The sequence below is a fragment of the Festucalex cinctus genome, chromosome 19 (genome assembly GCF_051991245.1).
Source record: "Festucalex cinctus isolate MCC-2025b chromosome 19, RoL_Fcin_1.0, whole genome shotgun sequence".
Taxonomy (NCBI): domain Eukaryota; kingdom Metazoa; phylum Chordata; class Actinopteri; order Syngnathiformes; family Syngnathidae; genus Festucalex; species Festucalex cinctus.
Genome location: NC_135429.1, coordinates 3619675 through 3640758, shown reverse-complemented (window position 1 = coordinate 3640758; position 21084 = coordinate 3619675). Strand labels below are relative to the sequence as shown.

Here is a 21084-nt window from a genome sequence, read left to right as displayed (position 1 = left end):
AGCGGTAAGCGAGGGTCGGAGGGGTGGGGGGAAGTGACGTAAGACAAAGTGACACGATGACAAATGAACAAATCCTGGCTCAGCTGTTCACTCACAAACGTTATGACGCCTGTTTATGTAACTCGACCACACCGGCGACCGTTGGCATCGGCGGCCAGTCTCCGAGTCTCCTCTGTGCCCGCATGCCTGCCATACTGACCGCAACAGCTGTGTTGTGTGTGTACGCATACCGCCCCCACCCCCCACCCCGAAATAATCTCTCGGATGTTTGATCTTGTCTCTTGAGCGCATTCACAATTTTGCAGAAAAGTCTACTAAAAATCAAGCGTATTATATTCAATTCGTACTTTGTATGTAGTCTACACACTTTCAAATTGTGCCATTGCTGAGAGAGGTATCATTTCTTTTGTGTTTTAAAAACAAAATGGCGTTTGTCACCTGTCCCTGGTTTTCTTATATTTGTCAACGCTGAGAAACAACTGTTCACATTTATTGTGCATTATTCCTGTTCTTAGTATGTTCATGCTGAAAGACAGGCATAAAGGATCATTTGCATAAATATCTTGCTGCATTTCTCCTCCAGTTGTGTTAATGATGTGTGACAGGTATACACAATGATGCTGTGATGCATCGTTTCATATTGTGTGAATGCCGAAAGCATCCGTCTTTTAACACTACATTTATGACAAGATTTCTCTTGTTGAATACTGAGAGATGACAATTCCTGCGAATGCTATTCATATATGGTACATTTTTCTTACTTTTTGTAAATTCTGAAAGACAGCCATCCTTACAAATGCTATTTTTTTTTAAATTTTGTATGTTGTTTTCTTCATTTTTATTTTATCATCTTAAGTAGCGACATTTGTGTTAGTGTGCTCATGCACACTGAAGCTGTAATCAATCATGAATTGTGGGAGATGATCATTCAATGCTAATGCTAACTGCATTTATCTTGTTCTTGTGTAAATGCTGGGTGACACTGACAACTATTCACACTCATACTTGCTATAAGTCACATCTGGCAGATTGCTATAATGGACCAACATGCTTCCTTTCCTACATACTCTTTGATGTATGAATCAGATGAAAGAGGACAAAATCAGTCTCTGCAAGTTAATCAGAGACGTGATCTCAACATGCATGACGTCACATATGTTTGCTACACGCCAAGTTTGCTTAACTGTCGATTCATGTCTTTCTTTGGTCACTGCATCTCTCAGAAGTTTTTTTCTTTAAACTTCTGGTCAGCATTGCAGACAGTTGCATGTGTTTATTAATGTGTGTTACAGCGTTTGACGTACACTAACGGTAAAGGGGCCAGGTGAGTCGAGTCGGGTCGGTTTGGGGGGGGGGGGGGGGGGGGGGGGGGGGGGGGCGCTCCGATACATACCCCCGCCCCCTTTCTCAAGCGAGAGTGGAGCAAAAGCGGAGGAGGAGCAGCACTGCGCCTCATTCGACAGCTTCATCCCCACAGAGAGGAGCTCGACGTCGGCTACAGCTCGCCGCCACCTCCCGGTAAGACCCCCCCCCCACCCCCTCGAGACGCCGCTAACACAAATAAGTCGTCATTTCTAATCACATTTGTCACATTCGCTGTCGATTTAAGAGGTAATGAAAAGGCCATTGTTAGATTTTTTGCGGGTTTTGGTCGATTTAAGTTGGCTCATTTAGCCGAGTGCCACGCGAATTGTTAACTGATCTTTTTTTTCTCTCGCTATGACAATTCGCCAAATTTCACATCATAATTCTCCCCACCGCCTTTTAAAAAAATGAATAGCTTGATTAACGGAGTCATTTCGTTCAATTTTGGAGTTTGGATGACAGCCGGCAGCAGGTCCGCCAGCTACAGTCGTACCAGCAGTCAGTCCCCCCACCACCACCCCACGCCTCCGGGTAAAAATAGCCCCGGCGTCGTCAAGCGTGTCCCGGGTCAACAGTAATGCGACACACCGGCGAGTGTGCAGGGAGCTTCTTCTCCTCCTCCTCCATCATCTTCAACATAACACCTGTTTTGGAACTTTCACACATGTGGCTTGCTCGGGGGACTTACAGAGCGCGATGAAAATGTCTTTAAGAAAAAAAAACAAAAAAAAAACGATGACGTTGATAAGATGCGGGCAGGTTTTTTCCCAGCATCTCACTTTTTTGGGGGGCTTTGACGCAGATGTCGCAGCCCACAAAAGCTGCTGTGGCCGCACAGGTGGTGCACCCAGCAGAACAAAGTAACCTACATTTCACTTACTTTCGGTTTAATGGCAACTTCTTATGCTGGAGTAAGATACGTGTCTTTTTGTCCTAGAGGTGCACAAAAAAAAATAAATAAATAAAATACTGGCTAGTGTTTATGTTTGGCGAGCAGTGCCTACTTGAGATCAGTATGTTTACACTTCGTGGCAGGAAATGGTTCCACAATTTAAAGGACTTGTTTGAATTGGCCATTTTTTTGTCTAACCAAAAAAAAAAAAAAAAGGGGAGATTTTTCCAACAAGGGTATTCTTCAGACCTCAGCCGCTCCATTTTTTGTGCTGCCCCTTTGCACAGTAGAAATCAACTTGGCTAGAAATCCATCAAAACGATCAATCAAAAAATAAATAAAATCAATTGTGTTTCACATGCATGCAAGCTCTGTACTATCATATAAATGGATGTTCTCGCCAATAACCACTACCTCGCACAATCAAAATCAATATGACTAGAAATAATCCAGTTAAAAAACAAACAAACAAACTCTATACACTCTCACATGTAGTATATGACCACTGTCATAAAACTAACTGGATGTTCTTGCCAGTTATCAATTTTAACTGCCACCTTGCACAATAGAAATCAACATTAGGACTAGAAAAAAAATACATAAAAAAAATTCCACAATACATTCAGTTATATGCATGCACACATTGTACTGTACTATCATTAATTGGATGTTCTTGGTTTTATTTCTCACAGAACTTGACAACAAATGCCATCTCTCACAATAGAAATCAATGCAAGACTGTCTTGAATGACTAGAAATAATCTAGTCAAATGCAACAGTCAAATAATCAATCAATCAATTACCAAATAATTATTTGGAAGGTTCTAGCAAGCTATTATTGATAACCACCACCTTACACAATAGAAATCAACTCAACTCAAGTTTATTTATATAGCGCTATCAAATAGCCTGAGCTGTCAAAAAGCCGAAACACAAAAAAACAAACATAACATAAAACATTAACACCAATACAATACACTCACAACAAATCAACATTCTACCATTCCTGCCAAATAATAACCACCGCCTTGCACAACAGAAATCACCTCAAGGAATAAAAAATCCGATCCAAACAATATTCCTCGATTGGTGATATGCATGTTGGCAATATACTTTGACGTAATTCATGCCCGCTAGTTACTTGATTATTGCCACCTTGCACAATAGAAATCACGCCAGCCGGTGTTAAATGTCCTCAGGCGAGTACGCCCTTAAGTAGCGCCTGGATGCCAGTGAGGCGGCAGATGGATGATGATGAGAATGATGATGATGATGTCGCCACGTACTCCTCACCTCCCGCCCGACATCCATCACGTGCTAATGATGGTGTCACACCTCCTCCACCATACTCTTCTTCCTCAATCCCCCCCGGGCTGTCTTTTGCATAGCCCCACCTTTTTTTCCCCCAAATTCCAAAAATGCCCTTCCTCCAGCTTTACGTACACATTTCCAGAAAGTTCTGCCTTTAAAACATATGGGGAGCCATTTTGTGATTAGGGATGTAGAGTCCCTTAGGGTGATTTTAAATTTAGGAAACAAAATGGCGGCACACTAGGCTGATGGTTAGCATGTCTGCTAAATATTTGACTACAATCTGTTCCCCTGGGCAGTCTTTGAAACAAGCGTGGGGAGCCATTTTGTCATCGGGGGCCGTTTTGTCGGGTGTCATTGAGGGCCATAGTAAATTCAGAAAACAAACTGGCGGCACGCTAGGCTAATGGTTAGCATGTCTACTAAAACGTACCAACACTTCATTTGGTCCACATGCGTAAAATCCGGCTTTTTTCTACAAAGTTCTGCCTTTCAAATAAGCGCGGGGAATCATTTTGTGTTCAGGGGACATTTTCTAGAGTCACCAGACGGCATAGCAAATTTAGGAAAGAAAATGGCAGCACGCTAGGCTAATTAATGGTTAGCATGTCTGCTCATTACTTGCCTCTAAAATATTGTACAATTTTCAAACTTCCTTCTTGAAAGCTCATATTAGCTGACAAAGAAGATTTTCACTATAAATATTATCGTTTCTTTTTTCTTAATTTTTATTAACTTTAATATCTTTGGTCATAATGTGCCCCAACATTGACTGTTGACCAGTTAATTGTTTGTCTGTGCCCTATGATTCGTTGGCGACCAGTACAGGGTGTATACCTAATGTTATGTCCACTATACGCAATTATGTGTGCATGTTTTGTTGTACTTTTTTTTCATCCGTCGCCAGCACGTTTTGGGAGCTGCCATCCTCGGAGCTCATTATACCGCCCGTCTCAGGCGTTACCGGGATAAAACGCTCCCCCCGGGCGTCGTGTTTCAGTGGAATGCGACGGGTGGAAGCCATTTCCTTTTTTTTTAATGTTTTTTTTTTGCATGCGCGCGTGCGTGTTTTATTTGGCCCTCGCCACTCTTCACCGGTGCCGCCGCTCGCTCGGGTATTCCGGGAATATTCTCGCACGTATCGGATGGTGCTTGGCCACAGCTGCTGCTTCTAAGAAAAGCTCCGGGACGCGTTTGAACACGCGCACGCGTTATATGTAAATACACAAATGCTGCATGTGAGTGGAGGGCCCATACACGCATACACACACACTTACTGTAATAGGCTTTGAGTAGCAATTAGCTGTCAGGCCAGGAGGGCCTTTGGAAAGCTCGGATGGAGGATCAAACACACACACACGCACACTTAAGCTTGCCGACTTGATGTCATCGCCAGAAGCGATGCCTTTATGCCGCAGCAGCTGTTAGATATGACTGTATGCGCGTGTGTGTGCGAGCAATAACAATTTTTTTCCGCCTCTCTTCCACAGCCTTTTTATTTTTTTCCCCCTCCCCACCCGCACCAAAGCAAGTGAAGGAAGAGGAAGAGAAGGATAATTGCGTTTCTGGTGGCCGCCCCGTGGGATCATGGGATATATGACCTCATCATTCACCTGCCAGCCTCTTCACTGAGCATAGGTGGGCATACGCAACGCACACACGCGCGCACACAGACGGAAGCGAGCGTCAATTATGTCTGCGTTTCGCAGAACGTGCGATGGACACGGCCGTGGAGGCGGACCACGCCCGCCACGTGGCGTCATGCCATGTCATCGGTACCCCCCCGCCCTCCCTCTGCTGCGGCAGCGTGCCCACCCTGGAGGACGAACAGGACAGCAAGCAGGTACGCGGTTATTTCCCGGAAAAAAAATCAATCGACGCCACCTCCGAGACGCACATTATTTTTTAGCTAGATTGCCCCCCTCCTATTTTTCTTTTTATACGAAACAGCCACAAGTGTGAAACATGAACTCATTCACTGGCAGCCATTTTCAGTCACTTCGCTCCCGTTCGCTCCTGTTTGACTGGATTTTGGCTGATTTTGCAAGGTCCACAGAATATTCTTTTCTACTGCTATAAAAACATGGAACATACCAAAAGAAAGATTAGAGTCTCTCTTCTTTCATCAGGAAAAAAAAAAGTATATTTGTATCTGTTTCTGATTTACAGCAATTTGTATTAGAGTATAGCTAATTTTCATCATTATTCACAAATCTGTTGAACACATTGGGGAAAAAAAGCTTGTTGCAACATCGCCCTGGCTGATCTCTTATACTCTGCTGCCACCTGCTGGCCGTTTTTGGAATAACTGCCATTGCTTTAAGTGAACTCCATGTCAGAAACTGTATCAAGCCTTCTGTATGCTCTAGCATAAAAAAAAAAATCATTAAAAACGTATAACTACGTTTTTGGGAGTGCAGGACAAAGAATTAAAAAACGAATTTATCAATTTTTGGGTTTGAATGAGTTAATGTACATGCACACGCTTGCAATGACTAATGTTGTCCCTTGCAGAGCCTTTGTCACCAGGCAGCGGCGAAAGAAAAAGTCAAGGTAAGCAGAAACGATTCCGTCAAAACGTGGCGATACGGCACCATGCCTCATTTGTGCCGCTTCCGGCGACGCAGGTCAAAGGCAAGCTGATGCGTAGCATGGCCGTTTGTGATGACGACGAAGACGAACAGCTTCAGGTAAGGCGCTCGTCATCAATGTCCTCACTTTGTCCTATTCATCCTCACTTCCTATTGGCCTGGCAGGCGCCGCCGGATGCCAGCGGACACCAAGATGAGACTTCCTGTCAGGAGGAGGAAGTGGAGAAGAGCGGCGAAACTGCCAAAGGTGAGCCACGTCACAAATGAGGATGCAGCAACTTGTTGACGCTACTTTTGCTCGCTTGTCTATGACGTTTTGCATGTTGGGTTAGCATGAAGCTAGCGAGAGGCTCCTCAATTGTGCGCCATGTTTCATCCCTTCCTCCTTCCATCCATGCACCTTTTCTACTAGGAGTGTGACGATGTATCGATATTGCAATAAATCGTGATACTTTGTCTCCCGATAGATTATCGATGCGCCTATGCAAGTATCGCAATATTTGTAGTTACTATACAGCCACTAGAACGGCTCAATTGTTCATGACTTAGTGAGCAGTTACTTGGCGGGCCACTAGGGGGAGCACCTCATAAGAGTGGCAGGGAAATGGACGCAAGTCTTCAGGCAAAGAAGACAATTTGTTTACCTATCTGCCCGTGTACAGCAAACGGTGTAGTCTTAACTGTCCGTGCACGTGCGTACGTGTAGAGAGCAACGTGGAGTACCGCGACTCGACGGGCGTGGACCTTCAACGTTTCATCGTGGAGATGCTGAACAGCAACCCGCGAGACCGCATGATGCTGCTCAAGCTGGAGCAAGACATGGTCACCTTCATCTTGGGAGATCGGTACGCGCACACACACACGCAGACGTACACATATAGTATGTGTGTAAGAGTGAAGGAGAGCGCGTCCTTGTGCGCTACTGAAATCACAATTCACACTGTAAAGTCTGCTCAAGATTGAAGATGCTCATTTACGCTTTGGGCAAACTTCAATACAGCACGGGTGTGCGTATTTTTTTTTCCTCTTCATCCTCCTCTTTTCTTCCTTATCGCCGTTATCCTGCCCCCCCCCCCACCCCCTCATTTTCTTCTTCACTTCTTTTCATCATTTTCTCCTTCTCGTCTTCTCTTTGTATCTTGCTCTTCTTCTTTCCTCCTCTTCATCTCCCTTGTTCTTGCCCCTCAGCACATTCAAGAAGTTCCCGCACATGTCTTCGTACCACCGAATGCTGGTGCACCGCGTGGCCGCCTTCTTCGGCATGGAGCACAACGTGGACCAGACGGGGAAGTCGGTCATCATCAACCGCACCAGCAACACGCGCATGTAAATGCACCCCGACTCATCATCATCACCATCATCATCATCATCATCATCATGTCATTTAATCGTTACGCCATGGGTGTCCAGACCGGAGCAACGTTTCCTAGATCAAGTTCAGGAGGACAAAACCGCAAACATCCCTCACTGGAAAACCATTTTGAAACGCGACAGCAGCACAGACGAGCAGGTGGGCTCTTATTTATTAGACTTGTTAAAAAAAAAAAATGGGTGAAAAAAAAAAAAATGGTAGTAATTACAAAAACGGCTAGCAGGTGGCAGCAGACTACAATAGTTCAACCAGGGCTATAATGAAAACAAGCTATTTTCCCCACAATTCTAAGCAGATTTGTGAATAATGTTGAAACCTAGCTCCATTCTAATGCTAATTGGTGCAAAACTGAAACAGAAAGAAATATACTTGTTTCTTCCTGATGAAATAAGAGACTCTAAACAGGAGCAGCACAATGAATTGAGTTAAAGCATTAAAAATGGATCAATTCTCTACTTTCTATTTATTTATGTTATTGCCATATGTTTTGAAAGTACAATACTGTCACGTTTCGATTGTCTACTCTCAACGGCCCATTTTTCATTCTCTTCTTGAGCTCAGACGCGACGCTACAACTTGCGCGACAAGCAAAGCAAGTCGGTGGAGGAGCGAGAGGAAGAGTATCAAAAAGCGCGAGAAAGAATCTTCAGCCAGGAGGTGAGATGTTCGACTTAACAGCACAACAAAACAATCTCTAACGTCTCGTTTCTTTGTTCCAACAAAAAAAAAAACAGCCTGTCTGCACACAGGAGGGCGGCCATGTTGAGAGCAGGTAACCTCCCCCCCACGCCTTTCCTCCATGTCCTCGTTCACCTTAATCCAGCGACAATGGATCATTAACATAAGTGTGTGTGTATGTGTGCGCGCGCAGGCCCTCAGAGGAATGCAACCCGTACGCCGAGACCCAGAGGAGACGGCAGCTCTTCAGGTAGCACATTCATCATCTTAATTTGCATCGAGCGACGCGCACACTCCACTGCACGATGACTAATTGAAGGGAGCGCACAGTCGGCAATTAAGGACACGCTCACACTACAAGGCCATTAGTTTTAAAAAACTATTTTTTTTTTTAAGTTTACAATGACAATACTGTTTGCTACATCCTTTAAATGCACGAATACTATCCATCCATTTTCTTAACCGCTTGCTCCTCACACTGGTCGCGGGGGAGGGGGGGGGGGGGGATGCTGGAGCCTATCCCAGCTAGCTTGGTGCAGTAGGCGGGGTACACCCTGAACTGGTCGCCAGCCAATCGCAGTGCACGAATACTAGTGCTACATTTAAAAACACAAACCACCAAAATGTGATTTTTTTTGGGGTGTGCAGGAGGTTGGAAGAGATGAATAACATTTCAATTCAGAAAAATGAATTTACAAACTTTGTCACAGAATAAACGAAACACAAAAGTAAATCGGAATTTGACCCCCCCCCCCCCTCCTCCTGCTCACGGCGTCCATTTTGTTGTCACCAGAGGAAGCCGCGACAGCTCGGGCTCCAGCTGGACGGGCAGCAGCCGGCAGAGCAGCACCGAGACCGACTGTCGCTACGGCAACGAGCCCCGGCCGTGGAGCAGCACCGACTCGGATTCGTCCTCGTACCAGTGGACCACCGTGGCCCCCGCCCCCAAGCCCCTCCCACCCCAGGCCGCCAATCCCGGCTGGGAGCCCCGCGGCGCAGCAGGTGCGAGCGCGGAAATGATTTTCGCGCCGTGTCGACACCTCCGACTTGCCGCTAACGCTGCATACTAATCACATCTGCCAGCCGGCGTCTAATTGGCAGCAAAAAAAGTCTTTGCATTCGCACCCAAGCTGCACATTTTTACATCGCCGCCTGTCTTCACACCCATGAAAAGGAGAGAAACATTTTTTTGTTTGGTTTTGTTTTTTGGCTAAAAGTTCAAAATCGGAGATACATGTTTTTCATATTTTGTTAAGCAGAAAATTTGGGTCATTTTTTTTGTCCTCTCCAAGTACAGTAGCTCGTAGACCCAAGTGACCCAAGTGGCACTGAAAACCTACAAACTACAAAATCCAGTTTAAGGGTGAAAGGTCGATTGTCAGCTCCCTCTAACACAGAAACAAAGTAACATGGATGATACCTTCCTATATGCTCCTAAATCCTTCCTTTCCATCTACCAGGTTCCATCTCTCTCTATAGGCTTCCCTCCGAGCCTCCCGCCATGGCCGAGACCCCCGCCGACCCCTCCTACATCCTGGAGAACGGCATCCCGCCGGGAAGCATCCTCGTCAACCCGCACACCGGTCGCTGCACACACGCACGCACGCACGCACACGCGTTAGCTAGCGATGAGAGCAGCCATTTGAAAGTGCAAAATGGCCACTGATGTTTCCAGGACAGCCTTTCGTGAACCCCGACGGAAGCCCCGTGGTGTACAACCCGCCTCAGCAGCCAATCAGGAGCATGCAGGGAGCACCGGCACAGCAGCCGCCACAGCAGGTAACACGCACACACAAAGATTTCGTGCCGTTCAAAGAGAGGAAAAACCGGAGTGCACATACAGTGGATAGAAAACATCTAAACACCCCTGTTGAAATGCCAAGCCTTTGTGACGTAAGGGAAAAGAAAGAGCACAAAATAAATAATTGGCAAAATTGGTAAATGTCACAAAAGCCTACTAAAACATCTGAACACATCCCCAGTTGTAAGCAGGTGTGCACACTTCTGCAACCAAGAAATATTTATGGTGGCAAAAGTATTGATTTTTTTTTTTTTTTTGTCACAAAAAAATATGGCATTTGAACAGGGGTGTGTAGACTTTTTCTACCAACGATGTATACCAAAATGCAAACGAGTGAGATGATTGACGCGAGTGTGTCACAGGTGTACTCGTCCGTGTCTTACCCGGCCCCGCAGATGTTGCCCGCGGCCCCCTCGCAGCCGTACCCCGCCGTACGTACCGCCGCACCACTTCCTGTTTGCGCTCAAACGTTGACTTCCTGTTTACATCATCATCCCGCTTTCCCCCCCGCAGGTGGAAGACCTGTCGCAGCAGTTTGCCCATGTGACTGTCAGCTGCCAATCAGCGGAGGAGGCCGCCGCCCTTTACCCTCCCGCCCAAGGCTACGTGTTTGCAGCCCCGCCCCCTGCTGCCCCTCAAACTCAAAACCCCAGCAACTACTGCCAGTCCTCAACACAGGTACGAAACAATACATACCTACATGAAATATCATACAACAATTACATATTTCTAAAAATAAATACATTCATATTAAATAATACACAACAAATACCTCCATACTTCGAAAAATAAATAAATTCACATTAAATAATACACAAATGCCTGCATATTTCTAAAAATTAATTAATAAATTCACAGTAAATACTAAAAGATATTTCTAAAAAATAAAATATATTCAATGTTTCAGTTTTTTTTCCAAATATAAAGCAGTACTAATTATATGTATAAAATGTAGATTGACACTAGAATAGAAAAGACAATATAAGCTTAAAAATCTATCTATATTGTATTATTTTAAAATTAAAATGAGTCTATATTTCAAGAAACATTTTAATCTGTAGAAAATAATTCAATATTTTAACAAAATCAATGTATTGTTAAATTTAAAAATAAATCTGTTTTAACAAAATAGTTTAAAAATAAGTATTTTATTGCTCTCTCAATTAAAAATTATGTATTTTAATAAAAGTCAATACATTATATTAATATTTTTTAAGAGGCATCCTATAATAAGTATTTAGTATTTTTAGAATAAATTAAATGTTTTGCTTTGTTTTGGACAAGCAGTGCAAAAATATATAAAAATCAAAACGAGTCATTTTTAAACACAATTCAAAATTAAAATGTAATTGGTAAATACCGGGACATTCAATCAATTATATCATATTTGAATAAGTTATTGCTACAAAAATACATATTTATTAGATCTACTATCTAGTATGTTTGTTCTGTTACTTCACGTAGTAGTAATTTAATTTGTGTAAAATTAATGCCATTTTTCATTCAAAAAAAAAAAAGAAAAGAAGACAAAAACCCAAAAGCCTAATCCCCAAATGAAGGTCTCACCAGTGCAGTTGAGTACTGTGTGGTGTGTTCCAGGTGCCTGCCTTCTACTACAGCCAGTACACTACCTCAGCTCAACAGTCGCTCAAAGACGCCTCACCCGGCTGCAATACGGGTAAATAGAAACACCTTATCCCCCCCCCAAAAAAAAAAAAAAAACACAATGGATGACACGAGTGGTAGAGGAGGGGGCCGTTACACTGTCTGAGATGAAGTCCTGAGGGTCTCACAGTGAACCGGTCTCTTTTCCTGCCGCTCACACTCGTCCGCATGCAGCGCAACATCCGTCCAATCAAAAAAAGCGCAACAAGTTCTCGTCACGTCATGATCCCCCCCCCACCCGTGTTGATGCTAGGTTACGCCCCCGTGGTGGCGCTCCCGCAGCAGCAGTCATACACGGCCGTGTCACCGCACCACTGTAGCATTCTTCAGGTCAACCATAACACTACCAAAATAAATAAATCATCTTTCCAATGATTTTTTTTGTCTGACTCTGCATTTTTTCCCCCCCCACAGGGCCAGGTCTCTGTGTATCAACCCAGTAAACTCGGCGAGACGGGATACTGTTGCATGGTGGCACCTCCGCACACCCACTGTGGTCCCACCTGGACCGCGTAACATTGATGACGCACACGCACACACAATAATAATAATAATAATCCCGCCGCATGTTTGACACAAAGCACTCTCACATTAATGCACTGTACCAAAGCTTCATAGTAGGCACATCAATATGTTTCTATATAAGAGTTCAAAGCAAAGCTGTATTGACTGCGTACTTTATACTATACACAAAATGGAGTTTTATATTGATATGAAATGATTATACGTATATATAAATATTGTGATTGATTGATTGATGCCAAAAATGCACTGTGTGAATATATTCAATAAATGCACATTTTAAAGTCAAGTTTAACGGATGCAAGTTGGTGTCTCTAGCGCCACCTGGGAGAGTAAGGTCACATGACACACACTATTTTTCAATCACAATTGTTTGGCTCTTCAACTCCACCAAGTGGTCAACCATTCTAACATGCACAAATGATGACATAAATCGGCACTGCATATTGGAATTGATCAGGCATCATTTATCTGTAAAAACAATGTCAAAAGCCATAAACAGCTTTTATTTTATCGCAATAAATCATTTCATAAATTGGTTGTATGTTTGGTTAAAAAAAAAAAACATGCCTTAATTTAAAAAGATCTGATTAATGTAAAAAATGATTAAGACCCTATTATAAAACAATATTTCATAGATTATAAAGATTATTTATAAAGATAATTGATGGGAAAAAAAAGGTCATATTGATGGCAAAAGAAACCCGTCAGAAACAGGCACCAAAAAAAAACAAAACATGACACCTTATTGATCAGAAAAAAATTCAAATACTATGGCACTGTTTGATTTTGATTATGACACATCAGCGGGACTGGAAGCAATATTTAAAGACGCCGAAAATTATAGATTTTTTTTTTTTATACGATGACACTAATTGAATTGCATCAATTTTGCATCCATTTTGTGTACCTATGCCATTAAAAAAAAAAAAAAAAAGTGTCGCATAGATACTCCTCCGCCAAATGACTCGCATGCCCTTTTGCCTTTGCACCCGTAATAACGCGCGTGCGATATTTCATTTTTCAAGTGGAGCCGATTCCTATTTTAAGCCAATGAAACGTATCCATCATCCCGGCCGGGCTTTAAAATTAAATTTGGATTTCATAACGCCGCCGCCGCCACCACCATGCCTTCAATTATTCATGCGGGCGTTCATAAAGCTCGCTCGCTATTTTCGTCCTGGATGACTTTCACACAAGCCAGCAGCAGGTTGATGAGCTTTAATATTAATAATAATAATAATAATAATAAAAGGCACATGTACAGCCATAGTGAGATGAGCAAGTCCACCGAAGCTTCTTCTTCGTGTTTCGTTTTTTGTTGTTTTTTTGTCTTCTTGAAAACACGGCCCAAAAATACAGCAGAGGTCAGGAGAGACGTCGTCTATCTGCTTTACAGTAGATGATTCTATTCACGCAACATCTGCTCCTTCAAGTAACGTCCAATGTCCTGCAGGTGGGAGGACCCCCGCAACACCCCTACACACACGCACGCACGCACTCAAACGTCACAAGGTTTGTTTGTTTTTTAAAACACACTTTACAAAAGAAAAAAAAATGTAGCAAATACACAAAATCCTTTCAACAATATTTTGACATGCCACTATTTGTTTTTTATATTTGAAATTAATTGTGGAGCTAAAATAAAAATATATGAAATAGGAAGGAACATCCTCACCTGTGTTCAAAAAATTTAAATGCCATTAAAAATCGATACTTATATTATTAATTTAACAAACACGTTGCAATCTGTTTCATGTTTGAACAGCATTGAAATAAAATTTTAAGGCTTAATGTTCCATTAATATAACATTCTTCCATGCTTTAAAGGTGTGAATCCTAACCCGAAGTAAGACGTTTTGTTGAATATTCTTCCATTAAAAATCGATTCGGCTACATATTGAATCGATTCGAGAATTGCGATCTGTAGTATCTCGATATATTGCCAAATCGATTTTATTAACACCTCTATTCCGGATTTTGGAGATTTATTATTTTTTTTAATTATTATTAATCCAAGAAAAAATTTAGCAAAGGCAATAAATAGTTACCCAGAAAAATAGATAAATACGGTGACAACTATATATATTTTTTATGAATAAAACTTTTAGAAAAATTGCAAAAATATGTCTGAAACTAAAATTTTTATTATTTATTTATTTATTTATTTGTTTTTTTTACACAGGTGTGAAAACTTCATTTTTCTTGGATATATATATTTTTTATACACACCAAGAAAAATGTTGCAAATAATTGGACACCACCATTTTCTGAGTATGATGTGAGTTATGGGGGGGGGGGGGGGGGGGGAATGGAAAACTTCAAATATTATTGTCAAACAAACACACACAAAACATGAGGCCTTAAAAGCAACTAAAATGTTAAATATGTGTATTTTTTTTCTAAATGTTAAATGTATGGTTAAATATAAATCAAATGGGGAGTTGCACGTACATTCAATCACACGTCACAGCTCAGTTGAGTCAACACTCATTTTCACATTAGGGCAACACACACGCACGCGCACACACACTGTAGTGTGTGTGCGCTACTTTTGGCTCTTGGGTGTTGCGGGGGGTCCGACTGCTACACACTGACCACCTCAGGACCACTAACCCCAAAATCAATCTAGTTTCCTAAGGGGGTCTTTCTCACTTGTGTTGTTAAAGGAGGTAAGTGGATTAGTAGGGTGTGTGTGTGCGTGCGTGCGCGTTAAGAGGTATCAGTGGTTGAGTGGCGTCTTATCGATCGTCTTCTTTTTCGGTGTCTCCTGGTCACGGAGGTGGCGGTGGTCGCTCGGTCTGTGAGTTGTTTGTTTTTGTTTTTTTCTGTGTGTTTGTTACTTTTGGACCTGGAAGATGAAGAGGCGCAGGTTGATGTTTTTGGCGGCCAGCAGTTTGTTGCACTCGACGGAGTCGCAGATGGGGAGCAGCACGTAGTCCGTCTCGCTGTCGTCGTTGCTGAAGGCGTAGTGATGGATGACGGGCTTGATGCGCACGTCGTCGTACGGGCCCTTCAGCAGCAGGAACGAGCACTCCAGCGCGGCGTTCACCTGGACAACAACGCGCCCAAGTTAGCAATTACTATCGTATACGTTACATATACAACATCCTTTCCAATGTAACATAAAATAATGCGGAAAAAAAAAAAAAAAAAAGTAACATAAAATAATGCACAAAGAGAATCTACAGAAAAAAAATCACAAACAACAAAAACAAATCTACGGAAGCGTATTGCATTCACTTGGAAAAAAAAACAACAACTTGTTCTTCTAACTATTTTATGGGGAGCTTTGTTTTTTTTTTTTGAGTAATTTTCTTTCTGTTTTTCTGAATATTTTTTTTCTGTCATAAAAAAAATATTCAGAAAAGTAGTAGTAGTAGTAGTAGTAGTAGTTTTGGGGTGATTTTTTTTTCTCATTTCTATGAGAAACTTTCTATTCCTAAAAAGAAAGTTTCTCGTCAGAATGAGGGACATTTTCTCGTCCTAATGAGAAACATATTTAAACCATGTCACTTTAACGACACCGTAAGAAGAAGAAAAAAAAATCCTATAAAATGTACAAATTTCAACAAAAAAATGACAAAGAAATCTACAACTTAAAAGGAAAAAAATCCTCAAACCTTACTGAAAAAAATCTGCAAACTCAACTAAGCTTAAAAAAAAAAACACCTACAAATTTGAATTAAAAAAAAATCTACCAACAAAAAAAAATGTTTTTTTTAAATCAAAAATTCAGAACAAAAAAAATGCAACTTAAAAACCACAGAAACAAATGGATCAAATCAAACCTAAAAAAAACAAAAAAACTTCAACTTGACACTGTGAGTGGTAGAAATAATTTTTTGCCTTGTAATAAAGACGAGCATGACACCTTTCGAGTCAACCTCGGCACATCGGGTGAATGTGACGCTCACCTTGCTCTTGAGGATGAGCTGGAAGGAGAGCGTGCGCTTGCACGACAAGTTGGGGTTGCGCTCCGAGTCGTTGACGCGCGCCTTCAGCACCCACGTTTGGTTGAGGACGGTGAAGCGCGGCGTCTCGTAGTACAGCCGCGTGATGAAGTCGTCTGTGCGGTACGGCCGAAACTGCACCTCTGACATGCGGGTCACAAAAATTGGAACAGTGAATAGCTGGCATACACAGTACATACAGAGCTTTTTATTATTACTAAATAACTGGTTGATTCATTAAAACGGAAGTCATTATAAATATAATTTAAAAAGACAATTAATTATTAAAATAAACTTTTCCCATTCACTGACGATAAATAAAATGAGACAATATTAGGGGAAAACTACAAAAGTTGACTCAAACAAATGTACAAATTAAAAATCTCCAAAGTTCAATAAAAAAAATTCTACAAAAAACCTTCAAAAATTAAATTAAATTAAAAAAAGAATATAAGAACTTTTTTTTTTAAATCTAAAACTTCTAACACTAATCAAAATACTACAAAAATAATCGACAATCTATTAAAAAAATCTACAACACAATATTTGCAAATTTGTTAAAAAATAAAAAATAACTAAAAGCTTGAAAAAATATTTTTAAAAAACAGAAAACTTGAACATACTAATGAACACTAATGAAAAAATATTTTAAAAACTACAAAAAAAAATGTACAAACAAAAAAGTAGAAAAGCAGCAGTACAAAAAATAAATACAAAAATTGACAAACTGCAAAAAACTTAAAAATACAAAAAAAATCTAAAGAATTATTTTAAGTACAAAAAATACATAATTAAAAATGACAACTATTATGAGAGTACATCAGTTGACTAAATGAAAGTAAAAATGGTTTAGATGTGCATTAAACACATTGAAAAAAAAATTGGTTCTAAAATTAATGATAAATACAAAAGTCAAAATGAGAATGAATTATTTTATTATTATAAAACAGCTTTTACATTTGACAATTGGTAAACTAATCAAATGAAAAAAAATAACAGTACAATTTCCTTTTTTTAAATTACAAACATTACGGAATTAGTACAAAATTATTTAATTACAAAAATTGATGTATGTATTTTATAAATAAAAAAAATATGTTATGGACAATCTATTAAACAAGATAAGTGAATAGCTAAATATAGATAGTTATTAAATAATTGTTGAAATACTTTTAATTGTATTCATGATGAATAAAAAGTCAAATGATTTTTTTTTTTTTTTTTTTTTTTTTTTAAAGTGGAATTGACGTGGAAGGGTGCTTACCGGTGAAGCCGATCTTCTCGTAGCAGAGGAGGTTGAAGATGCTGTTGTAGAGCTGCATGTCCCTGCGGTGGTTCTGGTCCATCTCGCCCAGGATGCCCATCAGCTCCGTGCCCGTCTTGGTGGGGTGCGAGCACTCGTCCTCATGGGCCGGCATCTCGTGGAAGGGGCCCTGCCACGGGCACCCGATGCGCTTGTACTTGCACATCGTTACCCTGGAGACAAGACACACACAAGACACAAATGAGGATGTGAGCTTGCTGTCACGGTAACCTGCTCACAAGTTAAGCGTCTCTGTCTCACTCACCTGTCCTGGCACTCGTCCTTCTGATGTCTCTCCAGGCTGGATCTGGGGAACTGTTTAAGGCAGAACGTGCAGTCGGTGGGCAGCTCGCTGACTGCCTTCTCCACTGCCAGATTCCTGCAGCACAGGTTCTTGCTGATCTCGCACCTGCACGCCAACAGAAAAGGATCGAGAACAGGATCAGAGGGCTACTACAATGGTCCATAAATTTTATTTATTTTTTTATTTGTAAAATACATACATCAATTTTTCATAATTAAATAATTTTGTACTGTTTGGAATTTAAAAAAAAAAATGGTACCGTTTATTTTTTTATAAATATTTACCAATTATTTATTCATGTGCTTGTTTAATGCACATATAAACCATTTTTACTTTTATTTGGTCAACTACAATGTTTATAATTGACTGGCTAGTGTCACAGAGTGCCTGCTCTTTGTAGTACCTGTACCTGCAGTTGGGACACGTGGCTTGCTCTTCCTTGAGGCGGGAGTCAGCCAGCAGGTGAATGAAGCAGCCCGCACACATCAGGTGACCGTTGGTACACTGTTGGGTGGTCAACAACGCGTCACAATAAGTCAGACATCATTCATGAAGGAGCACAGCACAAGCATATTGCTTAAAATTAAAAAAGAAATGCACACAAATCTGACAAAATTATTATTTTCTAGTAAATTTCCAAATAATGCAGATAGTTTAAAATTGAGAAAGGACATATCTGCATCTATGGCTGAAATTCAACATCATTTCATAAGGCACCATTAAAATTCATCTGTGCACATTTACAGCTATAAAAAAAATAAAAAAATAAAAATAAAATCACATAAACTATACCACATTTTTAAATTCTATTTTATAATTAAAATGCTTGAGGTGGTGGAAAGTTAAATGCTTTCTCTGTCGATGTAGTTTGTATTTTTAAATGACCTTTTTCAATTACAAAATCTAATTTTAAAAACTGTGGTCGCTGCTCAACGACAATATCAAAAATCCGTTTTTTTTTTAGTTTTTTTTATTGAAAAATAAAATAGGCTATGGGGCTGAAATGCACAATGCGATTTACTTTTTTTTTTTTCTTTCCCAAAAGCGCAAAAGTAAAAAATGGCACCAGTGTAAAATGTAGTGTCACTGATAATCAAAAAATTTCAACATAATCACCTTGTTTTCCCAAACCACCCCAAAATTACTTTTTGATTGTTTTTGTCTTTGTTATACTTTTATTTAAATAATTTGTAAAAAAAAAAAAAATTAATTCATTTTTATCATAAAATTTGGATATGCACTTTTTTCCAGTTTCATTCGTTTAATATTTTTAACCCAAAAGGTCATTAGGTCATTTTTTCCCCCTGCATTTTGGAGTTTAAAAAAAATAAAAAATATAAAATATCTGCATGCCCTTTTGTAATGAGAATTCTAGATCTGATCTGGAATGAAGCTGGTTCGACCACGTGACATTATTTAGTTCAAATATGTACAAAAAGTTATTTCAAATAGTGGTTTGGGCATAGTGAATGATTGGGGGACTTTGTGAAGGGGGTTGTGAATTGTTACATAAACTTTCCACTGCTTGTGCTTGCACATATTAAACACATTGTATTTAACAGCGTGTGCGCAGGGCTACTACATGGTTGACATTGAGCAGGTGACAGGTTGGTGGCTTTCAAGGGCAAGGGAGGAAAGTGGACTACTTTTATTTTGAGGGGTGTTGGGAAAGTGCCTTTAGTTGAAGGTTATTTCAAGATCAACCTGACATGACATGAAGGGGGCAGGGTGTGTCAGTAGCAGCTTGCTCGGGCCTGTGCTGTATTATTTATAAATCCATGGAGCGTCAGGTTGCCCCAATAGTGTCTGAATTTTAGAGGGGAGTTTTTTGTTTGTTTGTTTTTTTAATCTTTTGGTAGGGGTATTGCGGGGAAGTGTTGGGGCATGTTTGTGACACGTTTACCTGATACACAGACGCCTTGGGCAAGTCTAGGCACACGGTGCAGCAGAGCACAGAGTACAGTCTCTCCTCCAGTTTGCCGGACTCCGCTTCGGGCACTTTGGTCTTCTTCTTGGGCGGCTCGTCAGAGTCTGCCACAGGCCGCGTCCCGACCTCCTCCTGCCCGGCCCCGGCTCCAGCCCCAGCCGCCTCGGCCACCCCCGCCACCACGGCCGCGGAGGAGCCACCGGGCAAAGACAACAAATCATCGTCTTCCATGGCGGACAATATCCAAATTTGTTTCAAACTTCCTATGTAGCCCCCCAGCACCACCACCACCACCACAAATGCACTTATTTCTAGCTTGTGAGGTGTTAGCTACGAGGCTAATTGACAGCTAGCTCGCTAGTCGGCTAACACCCGTGGTAACGCTACGGAGGAATGCTCACTGATTATTTTTAGGGCTAATTTTCAAGATTTTCTGGTAGACATAGTCGACAAAATGTCGTTCCGCGTAGGGGGGGGGGACTTACAAGGCTAGCAAGTTGACACTGAGCGCGGCCCTCCAGTAGGAGCGGGGGGCAGCCAAAACAAAAACAACTCAGCTGTTTTTGAGGGGGGGTGTCTCTCCCTCCCCGACAGCTCGGTTCGGTTCGGCTGTCCCCAAGTCCGGCGTGTCCGCTCCGGCTGCCCGAGCTGTCTTCCCTAGTCCACGGGCGCTTGTTGTTGTCGGTTCGTCTCTCGGGTTCACACAGCCATCTTTGTTTTTCCTCCCTGTCCGTCTCCCCCCACTCTCTGCTTCTCAGAGTTTTCACCCTTTTATGACTCCCGGGCAATTTGGGACTTAATCGTAAAAAAAACATAACATTTTTTTCCCCAAAGAAACTGTGTAAACGCCGAATTTGCTGTGGAAATGAACGCCGTTCGTCTCCCCCGCCCGGTCGTGTCGAATCGGCGGACGGCGGAATGTTTTGTTGTGCCCACAGATGACTAGGTGGTATTTAAAGAGTTGGGGAGCGCGCATGCGCACTGTGCGCCGACGAAGCAAAAGAGCTTTGAAAGCTGCCCAAAGTTGTGTCAGCTGACTGCTTTTTAAAGCCTTTTAAGAACACGTCTGCGCCCACGCCGATGCGCACGAAGGTGCTTTGATGACCACGAATCATTACTAATAAGTAATTAAACCAGCAACAACAACAAAATAATAAAAAAGTTTACGGCTTGTTGAGATTTTCATATTGGGGCGTGCTGTTTGTTTAATCAGCTGTTAAGTGGCCTGACTGGTTCTCGGAGACCCTCTACTGTATTATTATGGATGAGCAATACAACCAGAAATACAAGATGGGTAAACAAAGGCTTGAAAACTACCTCTAGGAGTATACCTATTAGGAAAAAAACAACAAATATACGTGCATGTTTGGGATTTCCCCCCAAATCTCATATGGACATTT

The 21084-nt window shown here is 41.4% G+C and overlaps 2 protein-coding genes across 3 annotated transcripts; one reads left to right on the top strand and one right to left on the bottom strand.

Annotated features, from left to right (window-relative positions):
- Positions 1–1378: 1378 nt before the first annotated feature.
- arpp21 (cAMP-regulated phosphoprotein, 21) lies at positions 1379–12486 on the top strand. Its single transcript, XM_077507858.1, has 20 exons — positions 1379–1518; positions 5059–5206; positions 5278–5411; positions 6083–6121; positions 6196–6258; positions 6325–6406; positions 6866–7004; positions 7348–7485; positions 7570–7669; positions 8093–8188; positions 8266–8303; positions 8403–8459; positions 9003–9211; positions 9670–9792; positions 9885–9988; positions 10373–10441; positions 10524–10688; positions 11610–11688; positions 11929–12005; positions 12090–12486. The coding sequence occupies exons 3-20, from the start codon at positions 5286–5288 to the stop codon at positions 12189–12191; spliced, it is 1806 nt and encodes a 601-aa protein (XP_077363984.1). The 5' UTR covers positions 1379–1518; positions 5059–5206; positions 5278–5285; the 3' UTR covers positions 12192–12486.
- A 917-nt stretch (positions 12487–13403) lies between these two features.
- On the bottom strand, positions 13404–20988 carry zftraf1 (zinc finger TRAF-type containing 1). Of its 2 annotated transcripts, none has more exons than XM_077507867.1 (6): positions 19661–20988; positions 18161–18261; positions 17719–17862; positions 17415–17626; positions 16115–16293; positions 13404–15249 (listed from the first exon to the last, which is right to left on the bottom strand). In XM_077507867.1, the coding sequence occupies exons 1-6, from the start codon at positions 19913–19915 to the stop codon at positions 15037–15039; spliced, it is 1104 nt and encodes a 367-aa protein (XP_077363993.1). In that variant the 5' UTR covers positions 19916–20988; the 3' UTR covers positions 13404–15036. The 2 variants fall into 2 exon arrangements, with proteins under 2 accessions (XP_077363993.1, XP_077363994.1); XM_077507868.1 differs by having other exon boundaries at positions 18167–18261.
- Positions 20989–21084: the final 96 nt, after the last annotated feature.

What these genes read in the sequence shown, in the direction of transcription:
- arpp21 (XM_077507858.1), top strand. Translation starts at nt 5,286, where the DNA reads ATGGACACGGCCGTGGAGGCGGACCACGCCCGCCACGTGGCGTCATGC. An exon ending in ACCTTCATCTTGGGAGATCG is followed by an intron (nt 7,005 to 7,347) that starts GTACGCGCACAC and finishes CTTGCCCCTCAG; the next exon opens with CACATTCAAGAAGTTCCCGC. An exon ending in AGGAGACGGCAGCTCTTCAG is followed by an intron (nt 8,460 to 9,002) that starts GTAGCACATTCA and finishes TGTTGTCACCAG; the next exon opens with AGGAAGCCGCGACAGCTCGG.
- zftraf1 (XM_077507867.1), bottom strand. Translation starts at nt 19,915, where the DNA reads ATGGAAGACGATGATTTGTTGTCTTTGCCCGGTGGCTCCTCCGCGGCC. An exon ending in TGTCCCAACTGCAGGTACAG is followed by an intron (nt 17,863 to 18,160) that starts GTACTACAAAGA and finishes GTTGGCGTGCAG; the next exon opens with GTGCGAGATCAGCAAGAACC. An exon ending in CGAGAAGATCGGCTTCACCG is followed by an intron (nt 16,294 to 17,414) that starts GTAAGCACCCTT and finishes CCCGCATGTCAG; the next exon opens with AGGTGCAGTTTCGGCCGTAC.